General features: G+C 45.8%; 2 protein-coding genes across 5 annotated transcripts in view; both read right to left on the bottom strand.

Annotated features, from left to right (window-relative positions):
* The window catches only part of eps8a (EGFR pathway substrate 8a, signaling adaptor), a 39937-nt gene extending 38285 nt beyond the window's left edge, over positions 1 to 1652 (bottom strand). For 2 of the 4 annotated variants that reach the window (XM_084711361.1, XM_084711360.1), the window contains exon 1: positions 1395 to 1652. The gene's annotated coding sequence lies outside the window, so the exon portion shown is untranslated. The remainder of the gene's footprint in view (positions 1 to 1394) is intronic. The other 2 variants (XM_084711358.1, XM_084711359.1) reach the window with 2 other exon arrangements.
* Positions 1653 to 5721: 4069 nt separating this feature from the next.
* Positions 5722 to 13342, bottom strand: dusp16 (dual specificity phosphatase 16). The gene is made up of 6 exons (XM_084711280.1): positions 13019 to 13342; positions 10682 to 10820; positions 8008 to 8171; positions 7750 to 7909; positions 7535 to 7658; positions 5722 to 7316 (listed from the first exon to the last, which is right to left on the bottom strand). The coding sequence occupies exons 1-6, from the start codon at positions 13289 to 13291 to the stop codon at positions 6248 to 6250; spliced, it is 1929 nt and encodes a 642-aa protein (XP_084567406.1). The 5' UTR covers positions 13292 to 13342; the 3' UTR covers positions 5722 to 6247.
* Positions 13343 to 13625: the final 283 nt, after the last annotated feature.

Below are 13625 nucleotides of genomic sequence, written 5' to 3'. Positions count from 1 at the left end.
CTTCCGTTAACCCCGACTGGAACAATACGGAGCCGTGATATCTCTGTCATCCCTGGCAACCGACCTCCATTCAGGCCAAGCCAAACAAAAGAGCTCCGACACACCGGAGGGGGCGGGCGGCCAGCCGCGGACACACAGCCGGGGACAGACGCCTGTTGCCCGGGCTGCAGCCTCACACACCTGGGCGGTAAAAAACGTTCGTTCGCTCGGCTCGACTCGTTTATTTCTTTGCTTCAGGTGAATTCTGGTATTTTTCCCTCCAGTCACACATACAGTGTGTCAGTATGTGAAGCGTGGAGCTCACCTTCATTTGTCTCACAAACACAACATGCTGCCAAAATCCATTCAAAATTCTGAAGATTTGGGGTTAACATGGATATTTTTAAAATATAAATATTGGTTCAGACCATCACTGTGTTGTTCGAACCTGTTTAGGGGGACGGCTTTTAATTTCGGCATAAATGTGATCCACAAACACAGTGTCCTACCAAGTTCCATTCAAAATTATAGCGTTTTAATATAAAATACAATATTTTTTTAAGTATTAACATCGACTCATGCCTTACCTAGATCTTTGCGGCTGTTTGAGGAACTGCTTCTAAATTCGGCATAAGTTTGATCCACTATCAGGCACTTAATGTGAAATAAATTGTTTGTTAAAACTTGGTTTGGGTTCACACAACGCGATATTGCCTAATACTATGAAACAACCCCAAACCCGCGAAATATCTCGCGAGAGTCATCAATTTAACTCAAACCCTAATGTTTCCCGAACCCCAAATATGTGTTTTTTATCCATAAAGCTACAGATATAATAAGCACAGCGTTTTCACATTATAAAACACATTTGTTTGTGTAAACAAGAAACAACCCGCACACATCTCGCGAGAGTTTCGCAAATTGAGGATTCCCATCTAAACACGACCCATTTTCTTCGAGAAGACACAAGAAATAACAGAAGAAGTGGTGATAAAAGTTGAATTTTAATTTATACAACATATTTATGTGTTGTAGAGGTATGCCGAATTAAAGACACGATCCTGACACGTCGTTAATAGTTGTTATTTAATGTGTATTTGCCTCTAAGTGTCGACTGAATCATTTAATGTGAATATTCCAATGCTGCCTGGTGCAGGTAGGTGTTCTCCGCTTACAGGAGCGAAGGGCCACCTTTCCTTCAGGAGAACGGGAGGGCAGATCAAGTTGCCTCGGTTTGAATTCACATTTTCTGTCCAGGTTCACACTGACCGAGCTGCTAAAATTATAATATACTGATAATGTGAGGGTTTGATAGTTAAGGAAAATATGTGTGAAACGAGCAGCGGTGTTCTCCGGGTGGAGCTGAGCAGGAATGTGAAGTGGTTCTCTGCTGAGAACCATTAAAAGCAGCTTACCTGCAGGTGTGTTCTGCTGCTTCATCCAATAATCCGGGGAACGTTAGAAAAACATGGCACAAATGAAGGCGTGTAGCTCCAGGGGTTCCACCGGCTCCTCTGAACACTTAGTATCCGACAGACTGAGCTCCTGCTCGGTGACAGAAGTTTGTGTGCAGCGGCTCCGCTCCTCTGGATGTGACTCGTATTAAACTACACTTGACTTTGAATGATGTGGATCTGCAGCAGTCAACCTGCCCACTGAGCCTGAGGAAGGTTTTCCCTCAGTCAGGACTGACAGGAAGGCCGGCTGCCTCAGAGGACACGCCCCCTTTAGGTATCCAAGTTACAGATAATAAAATATAAAAGTACTTTTTTTTTTTTTTTACTTCAGTAAAAGCAGTGATACAACAATGTACAAATACTCAATTTACTCGAAATTTTACTTAAAGGTTATGGAGTCTTAGGAATGTTGTAAAAACGACTAAATCTGTAAAAGAATAAGAAAATAAACATTTATTTGTTACTTTACTGCTGCAAATATTTATTTTTAAATATTTGTAAAAAATATGTATGTATTTATTACATATAAACTATTCTATTCTTTTAGATCGTTAAGCTTTTCTCCTTTGCTTTTTAGCAAACAGTTTGAGGAGACTGTTCTGTGTTTAATAAGGAATCTTCTGGTGGACAGGGTGGAACATCTACAGGAAAGACAGGGAGAACATGGCAGCTTCCTGCAAACAAGATCCTGCATCATATTTCTGTTTTTCACAAGGAAATGTGTCATTACTTTTCTTCACTGAAATATATGGAGAAAAAGATACAATGAAACTTTACAAGTTAGCAGATTTTAACCTTACAGAGAACCACTGGCTCTATGCTTTTATTCCCCACTGAATTTATTTTATTTATTTATGGACCTTTTTTGTTATTTATGTTATACAACTTTATTTTCTTATTACTATGACTTTAATTATTAATTAATTAATTATGTTCCACACTGTACTATATGAATCCTGCATAATATCTGAGCAGTACAGTCACTGTATCACCACCACCTCCTTTTTTACACTCAACATAAATGACCATTAACCAAACTAATGTGAAGGTGATGGTTATTTTTCAGTTCTAGTGTGAATCATATGTGTGACGTGTGCAAACATCAGTTTTACAGACTGTATAAAATCCTGAGAAGGCTTAGAGTCGATTAACTATTAAATTATGCAGAATTATGCAAAGAATATACACAAAAGAAGACCAACTTCCGGTTGTGACTTCCGGTATGGAGTAGAGCTATGGCGGCGCCCTTGTCCGCCATCTTCCCTGCAGACGGGTACTGTTGGAGGATCTGAGAGTAAAACCTGAGACTCAGTTTCACTTCAGAGGTTTGGAGGAGGTGGAAACCTTCCAGTCAAAACTCAGGGAACAGAAACCACAGACCTGTCTGTGTAAACAGTCAGTGTGAAGGTGAGGACGCCCCCTGCTGCTGGTTGGTCAGATCTTCAGTCAGAGCTGCGAAGTAACTAAGTACATTTACTCAAGTACAAGTCTAAGGCTCTTGTACTTTACTTGAGTATTACAAGTTGATTTTGTTTTTAATGGTAATTTAAAACAAAACGTCTTTTCTTTTATGAACAGTTAGAACATTTCCAACATAGCATGAAAATAAAAACTGAAAATCAAACTGGATTTTTAAATTTGATTTGAATGATATCCCGATTTAAGTTTATTAAAACAAATAAAATGGAAACATACCTTAAAAAAAAAAAAAAATTGTTATAAAGGTTTACGTGAGACAATCCTGCCACAGAGAAATTTAAAGATGAAATATTAAATACTAATAATATTAAACAAAAGGAATGCAAAAGTCTAGTTTGCAATTTAATTTTCCAGTTTAAGTGGCACATTCTGCTAATTTTAATTAATATTTTGAATGAAAAAAGTCTGTTTTCCATTTAGTTTAATTCTCATTTTGAGAATCATTTTTAATAATTTTCCAAAATAAAAATTAAAGTTGAATCTTAAGATTTTTAATCTGTCAGTTTTGGACTTCCACATTTTCTCTCATCAGTTAATGTTCCAGATTAAATGTTTTATTATAATTCAAGTTTATCAGAGACAGTTTAGTGATGAAGTCTGATCAATCACAAATATCAATTGATCATCTGATGACAGACATATTGATACCTGCTGTAGTTACAGTCTGTCCACCAGGGGACGCTGTGGGACCAACTGGCTCAGATCTCAGAGAACATTAAAGTTTTTTCTTCTAATTTTTTTACTTTAATCTCCAAGTTTTCTGCGTCATTTCTCACAAATTTGTAATTTAAATCTCAGAATCAGACTTTAATCTCAAGATGTTTCTCAGAAATTTTTGACTTTAAACTTGAAAACTGACATCTTTTTCTCTTGTAAATTTCTGACTTTAATCTGAGAAATTTTGGCTTTTTTCTCATAAATGTAATAATTTAATTTAATTTAAAGTCTCTATAACCTCAGAGAATCCCTGAGCTGTGGATTTGTTGTATTTTTGAATTCTTTCTTTCATCGTCCTGTTGAACAGATTATTGTTGGACCGACGACAGAAAAAACAAACAGGATCGTCGTTTCTTTTTCTGATTTATACACTTTAATCAGATTTATTCTCCAAACACAGTAGTGCAACAAGACCTGTGAGTCTCTTACTGAGTCCCGCCTCTTTAGATCCACGTCACATCCTGCTGTCTGTCCTCTTCAGTCTGTCTGTCCTCTTCAGTCTGTCTGTCCTCTTCAGTCTCAGTCTGTCCTCTTCAGTCTGTCTGTCCTCTTCAGTCTCTGTCTGTCGTCTTCAGTCTGTCTGTCCTCTTCAGTCTGTCTGTCCTCTTCAGTCTCTGTCTGTCTTCTTCAGTCTGTCTGTCCTCTTCAGTCTCAGTCTGTCTTCTTCAGTCTGTCTGTCCTCTTCAGTCTCTGTCTGTCCTCTTCAGTCTCAGTCTGTCCTCTTCAGTCTGTCTGTCCTCTTCAGTCTCAGTCTGTCCTCTTCAGTCTGTCTGTCCTCTTCAGTCTCAGTCTGTCCCCTCTGTCTGAAGTCTGTTCTGTCTGTGGATCTGTTACCTGCAGCTCAGAGAACACCTGAGGTTCCACCGTCACTGAGCTGCTTCAGAAACAACAGGTGAGTATCTGGATCTGTTCCGAGGTTCTGCTGAAACTCAAACTGTCCCGCTCCAGTTCAACATCAAAGGTCAGAAATCACAAAGTCATCATCATCATCATCATCATCATCATCATCATGATCCAATCAGAGGAGGAGCAGCTCTCCGCTGCATTCAGGGTCCGTCAGAGAACAGAAACTCACAGTTTTAACACATCGGCCTCGACTCTCAGATTCAGTCTGTTGGACGTTTGTCACCTCTCGGGAGCAGCAGGACTTCCTGGACGTCTCGCCTACTGTACCTGAGCTGAACCTGGACAGGTGAGCTCACACCTGCAGCGCCTCACTGCGGATTTTATTCTCCAGTCAAATACTTCAACACTATTTAAAGATCCTGTCATTTTTCATGTGTTTGTTCTGTAAAGTTGTCAGTGTGGCAGTAAATGTACAGTTTAGCTTCTGAACAACAAATCAGAGTTCCTGCGTGTCGCCGCACATCTGCAGGAACGACATCGCCATGACGATCAGCTCCGCCTTCGTTGTGGCCGAGTCGTTTTACACAAACACCTGCTGTACAGTTTGAGAGGAGTTACTTTAAAAAAGTAATCTGATACAGTTTCTAATTACCCGTTAAAAATGTAGTCAGTAATCCAAGCATCACAATATTAAAGTAATCTAACTTGATTACTTTTGGATTACCTCACTATAAAATATGTGAAATTGTTTAGCCAGAGTTTGTAGGCTGCAACAATTATTTTCTCTATTAATCAATCAGTTGTTTGATCAATAAAATGATAAAAAAATATCTTGTTTTATCCACAACAGTTTACTGTCAGAGAGGAGAAAAGAAACAAGGAAATTTTAGACCAGACATTTTAAAAATGACTCAAAACGATCAACTGATTATCAAAATACATGCAGATTAATTCCATGTAACAGAAGAATTGTTGAAGCTCTGAGTGTTTTGTTTGTTTCTTCTTCTGTTGTGCTCAATTTATTGATCGACTGATTGATTTAAAGACTAAAAATGTTGACATTTCCAGCTAGTGAAGATATTTTCATGAATCAGCAGCTGTGTGAGACAAACTGTTATTTATTTTAAAAATCCTGCTAATAATGTATTTGTAATCTGATTACATCTTTTTTATCTGTAAGTGTAATGGAATAGTTATCTTTTCTGTATCCAGATTACATCATCCTGTTACTCCTCAAACCTGCTGCTGTACTGAAACTTTTAATAGTGATTCAACAAATTATTGTTTAAAAAAACAAAAAACCAACAGATTAATTTTGTCAAACAGCAGAAATGGATCTGAACATAAACATGTGGAGAAACTGAACTCATCATTTAAACTGATTTTTCTGTATAAAAATGATTGGATCAGCTGTTTGTGTCGTTAAAGTTTCGGTTTTTCCTCTCACTTCCTGTCGCAGCTCATTTCTGATGATCTGAGAACATTTGAACTTTTTTCACTCGTCAGGAAATTAATTTCTCCGAGGACAGACAGAACTAACACGACACTTTCAGGGCTGACTTTTAGGCTGACATTTAGGCTAAAAACGACCCATAATGCAACACTGTTCAAAGATTAAAGTCTTGTCTGTCTCTGTGACGTCAGAGTCTGTCCACAGCGAAGCGTGAGGCCGACGTGTTCTGCTCAAAGTGTCTCCAGTGGGACTCGTCCTGACTGAGTGCGCCTTGTCTCTGCGTGTCTCGCCACGTCTCGCCGTGTCTCGCCATGTCTCAGGACACCTGGATGACCTCCATGCTGCCGGAGAAGCTCGATTGACTCCCGACCGTCCCCATCTCCTCTCTGGACCGGCTGTCTGTCCTCCCGTCTCCGAACTCCATCTGACAGCTGCGTCTCTTCAGCTGCTTCTCGAAGCTGCTCTCCTCGTGCCAGCTCCGCCTCGAGTCCCCACGGTCCCCTGTCCTCTGCCTGCTCCGCCGCCGCACCGCCTCCAGACCGCCGCCGCAGCTGTACGCCGCCGCGAAGCCGCTCCCGCTGCCGCTCAGGATGGCGGAGGTGGAGTAGAAGCGGGTGGAGTCGGGGGACAGGTACCAGCCGGTGGTGACGGGGCCCAGCAGGATGTCTGAGTGCCAGCCTTTGAGGGCCCCTGTGGGTCCCGGTCTGTGTGAGGCCAGGTGCTGCTGGCTGCGGGACAGACCGAACAGGAAGCTGGTGGCGTTCTCCTCCACGCTGCCGCTCCGCCGCAGCTGCTGCGAACAGGAGGGGGCCGGTGGAGGTTTGGTGAAGGTGCTGACGGGCTCTGGGGCGCCGGCCTCCTCCTTGTCCGGACTCTGTTCTGGACTCTGTTCTGGAGTGGACTGCTCCGAGACCTCCTGGACCGGAGAAAACTGGCACGGTTTACTGGGTTTACTGGTCTGCTCCTTGAAGCCGGACGCTTTGTAGAAGTCCGCCGCGTCCCCCGACCCTCCGAAGACGCGGTGTGGCGTGGCCCCGCCCCCCTCACCATACGACTTGATGTCCAGAGAGAAGGAGCGCTTCAGCCGGGCCTGGTCCTCAGGTCCATCGGAGACCTGCAGGCTGCTCAGAGCCTGGACCAGAAGACGATCCTCGGGGGCGTCGGCCAGCACGCAGGGCAGCGTGAGGGGCTCCAGCAGGGCCGTGCCCGGGCCCCCGGGAGCCTCCTGACAGGCCGGGGGGGTCTCGGGGCCCTCGGGCTGAGCAGGGCCCTCAGAGCTGGACCTGAGTCTGGGTTCAGGACTCTTGATCTTCTTCTCAAAGTCCAGCAGCTGACCCAGGAAGTTAAAGTTGGGAGAGATGGTCGGACGCTTCTCCTTCACAAACCTGACAGAGACACGATCAATCAAATAATCAATCATTAATGCAATCACCGACTAGTCTGATAATCAATTGATCACTGTAAGAATAAAAAGTCAATTAATTGAAGACAAAAACTTCCTGAAATCAGAGAATTTAAACTTTTTTCTTAAAAAACAGTCAGTGATTAATTTAATAGTTGATAACTAATGAATGAATAATTGCAGGTGTACAGTGTCTCTCACCTGTACGCCTCGTCCAGCGACATGTCCATCCTCTTCATGATGTAGGCGATGGCGATGGTGGCTGAGCGGGAGATTCCAGCCAGGCAGTGAACCAGGACCCGAGCGTTGGAGGCTTTAGCTTTTTCTGAAAACACACAGAGGAGCGACAGTTCTCATCTGCTCTCATTTCACTCCAACAGCAGAATAAAATCTGACTCGCCATCACATTTTCTGACCGATGAACTCCACCGATCGGTCCAACCAGGGCAGGATCTTCTCACAGAACGAGTCGTTGACGGGGACACGCAGGAAGTGAGACTCCGGGATGAAGTCGGGTTTGGGGCAGGTGTTGCTGGCGTTCAGGACGTAGCCGATGTCGTTCTGCTGCATCAGATCCTGGAGGGAAAAAAAACGGAGCTGGATCAGGTGAGTTCGATGACAGACACGAGAGGAGCAGGTTTCAGGGTCCGGGCTCACACAGGTGTGTGTGGTACCTTGTTGAGGACGTCCCTCTGACAGCCCAGGTACAGGTGAGGCAGGATGCGGGTGGGACCGATGTTGGTGACGGGCAGGCAGGGCTGAGAGATGCAGGAGGGGACCAGAGCCGACTTCCCCTCACACAGACCAGGAAACAGGTGAGAGAACTCAGAGAAACCACCTGAGGAGGAGGAGGAGGAGGAGGAGGAGGAGGAGAGGGAGGAGGAGGAGGAGGAGGAAGAGGAGGAGGAGGAGGAGGAGAGGGAGGAGGAGGAGGAGAGGGAGGAGGAGAGGGAGGAGGAGGAGGAGGAGGAGGAAGAGGAAGAGGATGAGGAGGAGGAGGAGGAGAGGGAGGAGGAGGAGGAGGAGGAGGAGGAGAGGGAGGAGGAGAGGGAGGAGGAGGAGGAGGAGGAGGAGGAGGAGAGGGAGGAGGAGGAGGAGAGGGAGGAGGAGAGGGAGGAGGAGGAGGAGAGGGAGGAGGAGAGGGAGGAGGATGAGGAGGAGGAAGAGGAGGAGGAGGAGGAGGAGGAGGAGGAGGAGGAGGAGAGGGAGGAGGAGGAGGAGAGGGAGGAGGAGAGGGAGGAGGAGAGGGAGGAGGAGGAGGAGGAGGAGGAAGAGGATGAGGATGAGGAGGAGGAGAGGGAGGAGGAGAGGGAGGAGGAGGAGGAGGAGGAGGAAGAGGAAGAGGATGAGGATGAGGAGGAGGAGAGGGAGGAGGAGGAGGAGGAGGAGGAGGAGAGGGAGGAGGAGAGGGAGGAGAAGGAGGAGGAGGAGGAGGAAGATGTTTAAATTTAATCTTTCTTCATTTTAAGATAGTTTAAAAGCTTGTTTCATCATAATTTAAAGTGTAAGCATGATTTGTTGTTGCAGCTCAGCCTTAAAGGTTAAAGTCCTGTTGATGTGGAGATTTTACATCCTGACATTAACAGACGTGATGAACATCTGATTTTTTTTAAAGGTTCCACTCTGTGTTCTGAGTCACAGAAACAGGTTCCTCATTGATTCACTGCAGATAGAAGCTGTTGTTGTTGTGTAACTGTTAAACCTTTGACCGAGTGATTTTAGGAAGTCTTTGTGTTTTTTAGGCTCGAGGGTGGAGTCGTCACAGCAGCATTACATCATGCTTACATAACATAACCCTCAGTGGAAAGAAGGGAGGACGTCTACAGTCCACCGTCTCTGTCTGTCTCTGTCAAACTCATAAACTGCTCCATCATCTGACTGGGACTCGGACTGGTCTGGTGTACCTTTAGACTGGGACTCGTTCTGGTCTGGTCTGGTCTATCTTTAGACTGGGACTCATTCTGGTCTGGTCTGGTCTGGTCTGGTCTGGTCTATCTTTAGACTGGGACTCGTTCTGGTCTGGTGTATCTTTAGACTGGGACTCGGACTGGTCTGGTCTATCTTTAGACTGGGACTCGTTCTGGTCTGGTGTATCTTTAGACTGGGACTCGGACTGGTCTGGTCTATCTTTAGACTGGGACTCGTTCTGGTCTGGTCTGGTCTATCTTTAGACTGGGACTCGTTCTGGTCTGGTCTGGTCTATCTTTAGACTGGGACTCGTTCTGGTCTGGTCTGGTGTATCTTTACACTGGGACTCGTTCTGGTCTGGTGTATCTTTAGACTGGGACTCGTTCTGGTCTGGTCTGGTGTATCTTTAGACTGGGACTCGTTCTGGTCTGGTCTGGTGTATCTTTAGACTGGGACTCGGACTGGTCTGGTGTATCTTTACACTGGGACTCGTTCTGGTCTGGTGTATCTTTAGACTGGGTCTCGGACTGGTCTGGTGTATCTTTAGACTGGGTCTCGGACTGGTCTGGTGTATCTTTAGACTGGGACTCGGACTGGTCTGGTGTACCTTTACACTGGGACTCGTTCTGGTCTGGTGTACCTTTAGACTGGGTCTTGGACTGGTCTGGTCTGGTCTATCTTTAGACTGGGACTTGTTCTGGTCTGGTCTGGTCTGGTCTGGTCTGGTCTATCTTTAGACTGGGACTCGTTCTGGTCTGGTGTATCTTTAGACTGGGACTCGGACTGGTCTGGTCTATCTTTACACTGGGACTCGTTCTGGTCTGGTGTATCTTTAGACTGGGACTCGTTCTGGTCTGGTCTGGTCTATCTTTAGACTGGGACTCGTTCTGGTCTGGTCTGGTGTATCTTTACACTGGGACTCGTTCTGGTCTGGTGTATCTTTAGACTGGGACTCGTTCTGGTCTGGTCTGGTGTATCTTTAGACTGGGACTCGTTCTGGTCTGGTCTGGTGTATCTTTAGACTGGGACTCGGACTGGTCTGGTGTATCTTTACACTGGGACTCGTTCTGGTCTGGTGTATCTTTAGACTGGGTCTCGGACTGGTCTGGTGTATCTTTAGACTGGGACTCGGACTGGTCTGGTGTATCTTTAGACTGGGACTCGGACTGGTCTGGTGTATCTTTAGACTGGGACTCGGACTGGTCTGGTGTATCTTTAGACTGGGACTCGTTCTGGTCTGGTGTATCTTTACACTGGGACTCGGACTGGTCTGGTGTATCTTTAGACTGGGACTCGTTCTGGTCTGGTGTATCTTTAGACTGGGACTCGTTCTGGTCTGGTCTGGTGTATCTTTAGACTGGGACTCGTTCTGGTCTGGTGTATCTTTACACTGGGTCTCGGACTGGTCTGGTGTATCTTTAGACTGGGACTCGGACTGACCTGACAGCAGGTGCACAGAGGGGAAGCTCCTCTCCAGTTTGACCAGCAGGACGCTGAGGAAGGACTCGGAGCTGAGAGCAGCTGGATCTGAAGAACTCTGATCGTAGACGACGACCTCCTGATCGCCCTGCAGCTCCAACTACAACACAGACAGACAGAGAACAAATTTCAGCTGAATTAATGAGAACATTCATTAGAAGGAGACAGTTTGATCCTCCTGCTGTGATGCTGCATCTACCTGTGAACCCACAGGTAGATTAGTTTGGTTCTCTCACAGAGACAATGAAGTTCCTACAGTGTTTCTGCTCACAACTAGAACACGTTTCACCACCTGTTAACATTCAGCTCTGTCTTCAGACATAAGTCAGGATGAAGGTAGAGCATCGGGACGGAGGCAGAGCATCGGGACAGGGACAGAGCATCGGGACAGAGGCAGAGCATCGGGACGGAGGCAGAGCATCGGGACGGAGGCAGAGCATCGGGACGGAGGCAGAGCATCGGGACAGGGACAGAGCATCGGGACAGGGACAGAGCATCGGGACAGGGACAGAGCATCGGGACAGGGACAGAGCATCGGGACGGAGGCAGAGCATCGGGACGGAGGCAGAGCATCGGGACAGGGACAGAGCATCGGGACAGGGACAGAGCATCGGGACGGAGGCAGAGCATCGGGACGGAGGCAGAGCATCGGGACGGAGGCAGAGCATCGGGACGGAGGCAGAGTCAGGTTGAATGGCTGCAACTAACCTTTAAATCTTTACTTTAATTGTGAATTATTTGCCAGTTATTTTCACTTTTAATCATTTAGTCCATCAAGTGTCAAAAAGAGTCTTTCTGTCCAATCAGCAGTTCAAACCCCACAGACACAGTTAACAAAGAAAAGATACTAATCTTTATATTCAGGTTCCTGACATATTAACTTGAAAAATGACTGGAGTGATTTTAAAAACAGTTGGCGGTTCGTTTTCTTTCACTCATCTGGTTGATTAATTAACTGATTATTGCCGTTCTGTCTCAGAGTTTCCTCTCGCTGTGTTTTGGCTGTTTTACAGCTCGTACTCACTCGAGGAAACTCTGCTTTCTTTCTTCACTGCACACAGAATTAATTAGAGCTCATAATCGTACGGAAAATGTTGCCTCAGTGATAAAACGAGCGGCGGAGCTTCCTCAAAGCTGTTATTCCAGTTTAACACAACACCACAAAAAGGGAGGAGCCGCCTCAGCGGCTCGCAAACTCTTTGTTAAATATATAAATACACAGTAGTGAAGTCAGACGCCCACATTCAGCAGGTTCAAGTCAACATGTTTTACATACAGCTAAAAAAAATCAACTGTGTGGATTTAAACAATAATACTCCATATTCTGGTCCATACAGTATTATTGTGTGTTACTGTGTACTTCAGTGTGTACATTCACTCAGTTAAACCTGAATGTACAGACGCCAAATACACAAGGTCCATAAATCTGCTTAGAAATTATATTAAAAACTTTATACGTTTACATCTTGCCTATTAATCATCATGTTTTTTTCCAGGATCAACAGTAATCCCCTGATTATTGTTTGTTGCCATGGTTACAGTGCAAACAGAAACACTTAGTTAGTTAATGTAGCGTGACTTTTCACGTCGGCCATGTTGGATTCATGATTTGATGACTGCTGCTGACACACACACACACACACACACACACACACACACACACACACACACACACACACACACACACACACACACACACACACACACACGTTTAACAACTCCCATGAGTCTTTGTTGTATTTTAGTGAAGTGAAAAGTAATGAGATGTTTTTGTTTCGTTTCCTCGTGTGGTTTCAGTCACGAGCTCTTTGTTTGTTTGACGGGACAACAAATAAAATCTTATGTCAGCAGACACCTGACCAACGACAATAAAACTTTAAAAACGATAAAGTAGAAATTCTTGTAGAATAACAAAAAAGCTCAGCTACATTTATTCAAACGAGTAAACTAAAACAGAAACGTAGTTTTGTCTGTGATGGTTGAGATTAGAGGGTCAAACTGACCCCCATCATCAGCCCAAACACCCCGTCTGCGACCACACATCTGTCTGTCCTTCAGGACGTCATCATCCTCGCTGTTCTGGAACATCTGAGTGGATTTCTGGAGGTTTAATTCCTCAGACAGTGGAAGTCAAACTGAATCGTATCCATCATCATCATTTCACTCTCAGTCTGTCTCTAAGTGTTTTAAGTATCTGATAAGTTATAATTCATCACTTTTCGTGTGTTTCATGTTGATGGTAAACTGAGTCATGTGACACAGTGAGAGAGAGAGACGCTCTGTTTTGTGTTGGTTTACCTTCTTCTTGGCCGAGTGCTGCAGCAGCTCAGGGATGTGGACTTTGTCCTGCTGCAGCCTCCTCTTCATCAGCTTCGAACAGTTCACATTCACCGCCTCCAGGATGTGGGAGGAGTTGTAGTCCACGAAGGGCCGGCTGTCGATCAGCACCACCCGGTCCAGACCCCCCTCCAGCAGGGCCACCAGAGCCTCGGCCCCTATGGGACGCACCGCTCCGGGCCTCAGAGTCCCGGACTTGGACCATGATCCTGGTCCCACGGGAGGCTCCGACATGTCAAACTACTTCCCCCTTCGGTCCCGTCCCTCCCACCCCCCCACCCCCCTGTTCGTAGTCCTCCTCCTCCCCCTCCTCCCCCTCCTCCTCCTCCTCCTCTGGGGCGTCCCGGCTGGCGGTCCAGCGCAGTGACGCAGTCTGGCGAGGAACCTCAGAGGATGAAGAGCTCCATTGTGTCGGTCGGGTATGATGTCATCCTGATGGCGCTTGGCAGCCTGAAATCCCGGGACGAGAGACACTCAGAGAGAGAGAGAGAGGGAGAGAGAGAGAGAGAGAGAGAGAGAGAGAGAGAGAGGGAGAGAGAGAGAGAGAGAGAGAGAGAGAGAGAGAGAG

The sequence above is a fragment of the Lutjanus erythropterus genome, chromosome 22 (genome assembly GCF_056507025.1).
Source record: "Lutjanus erythropterus isolate fLutEry1 chromosome 22, fLutEry1.hap2, whole genome shotgun sequence".
Classification (NCBI taxonomy): domain Eukaryota; kingdom Metazoa; phylum Chordata; class Actinopteri; order Lutjaniformes; family Lutjanidae; genus Lutjanus; species Lutjanus erythropterus.
This window is presented reverse-complemented; position numbering and strand designations above follow the sequence as displayed.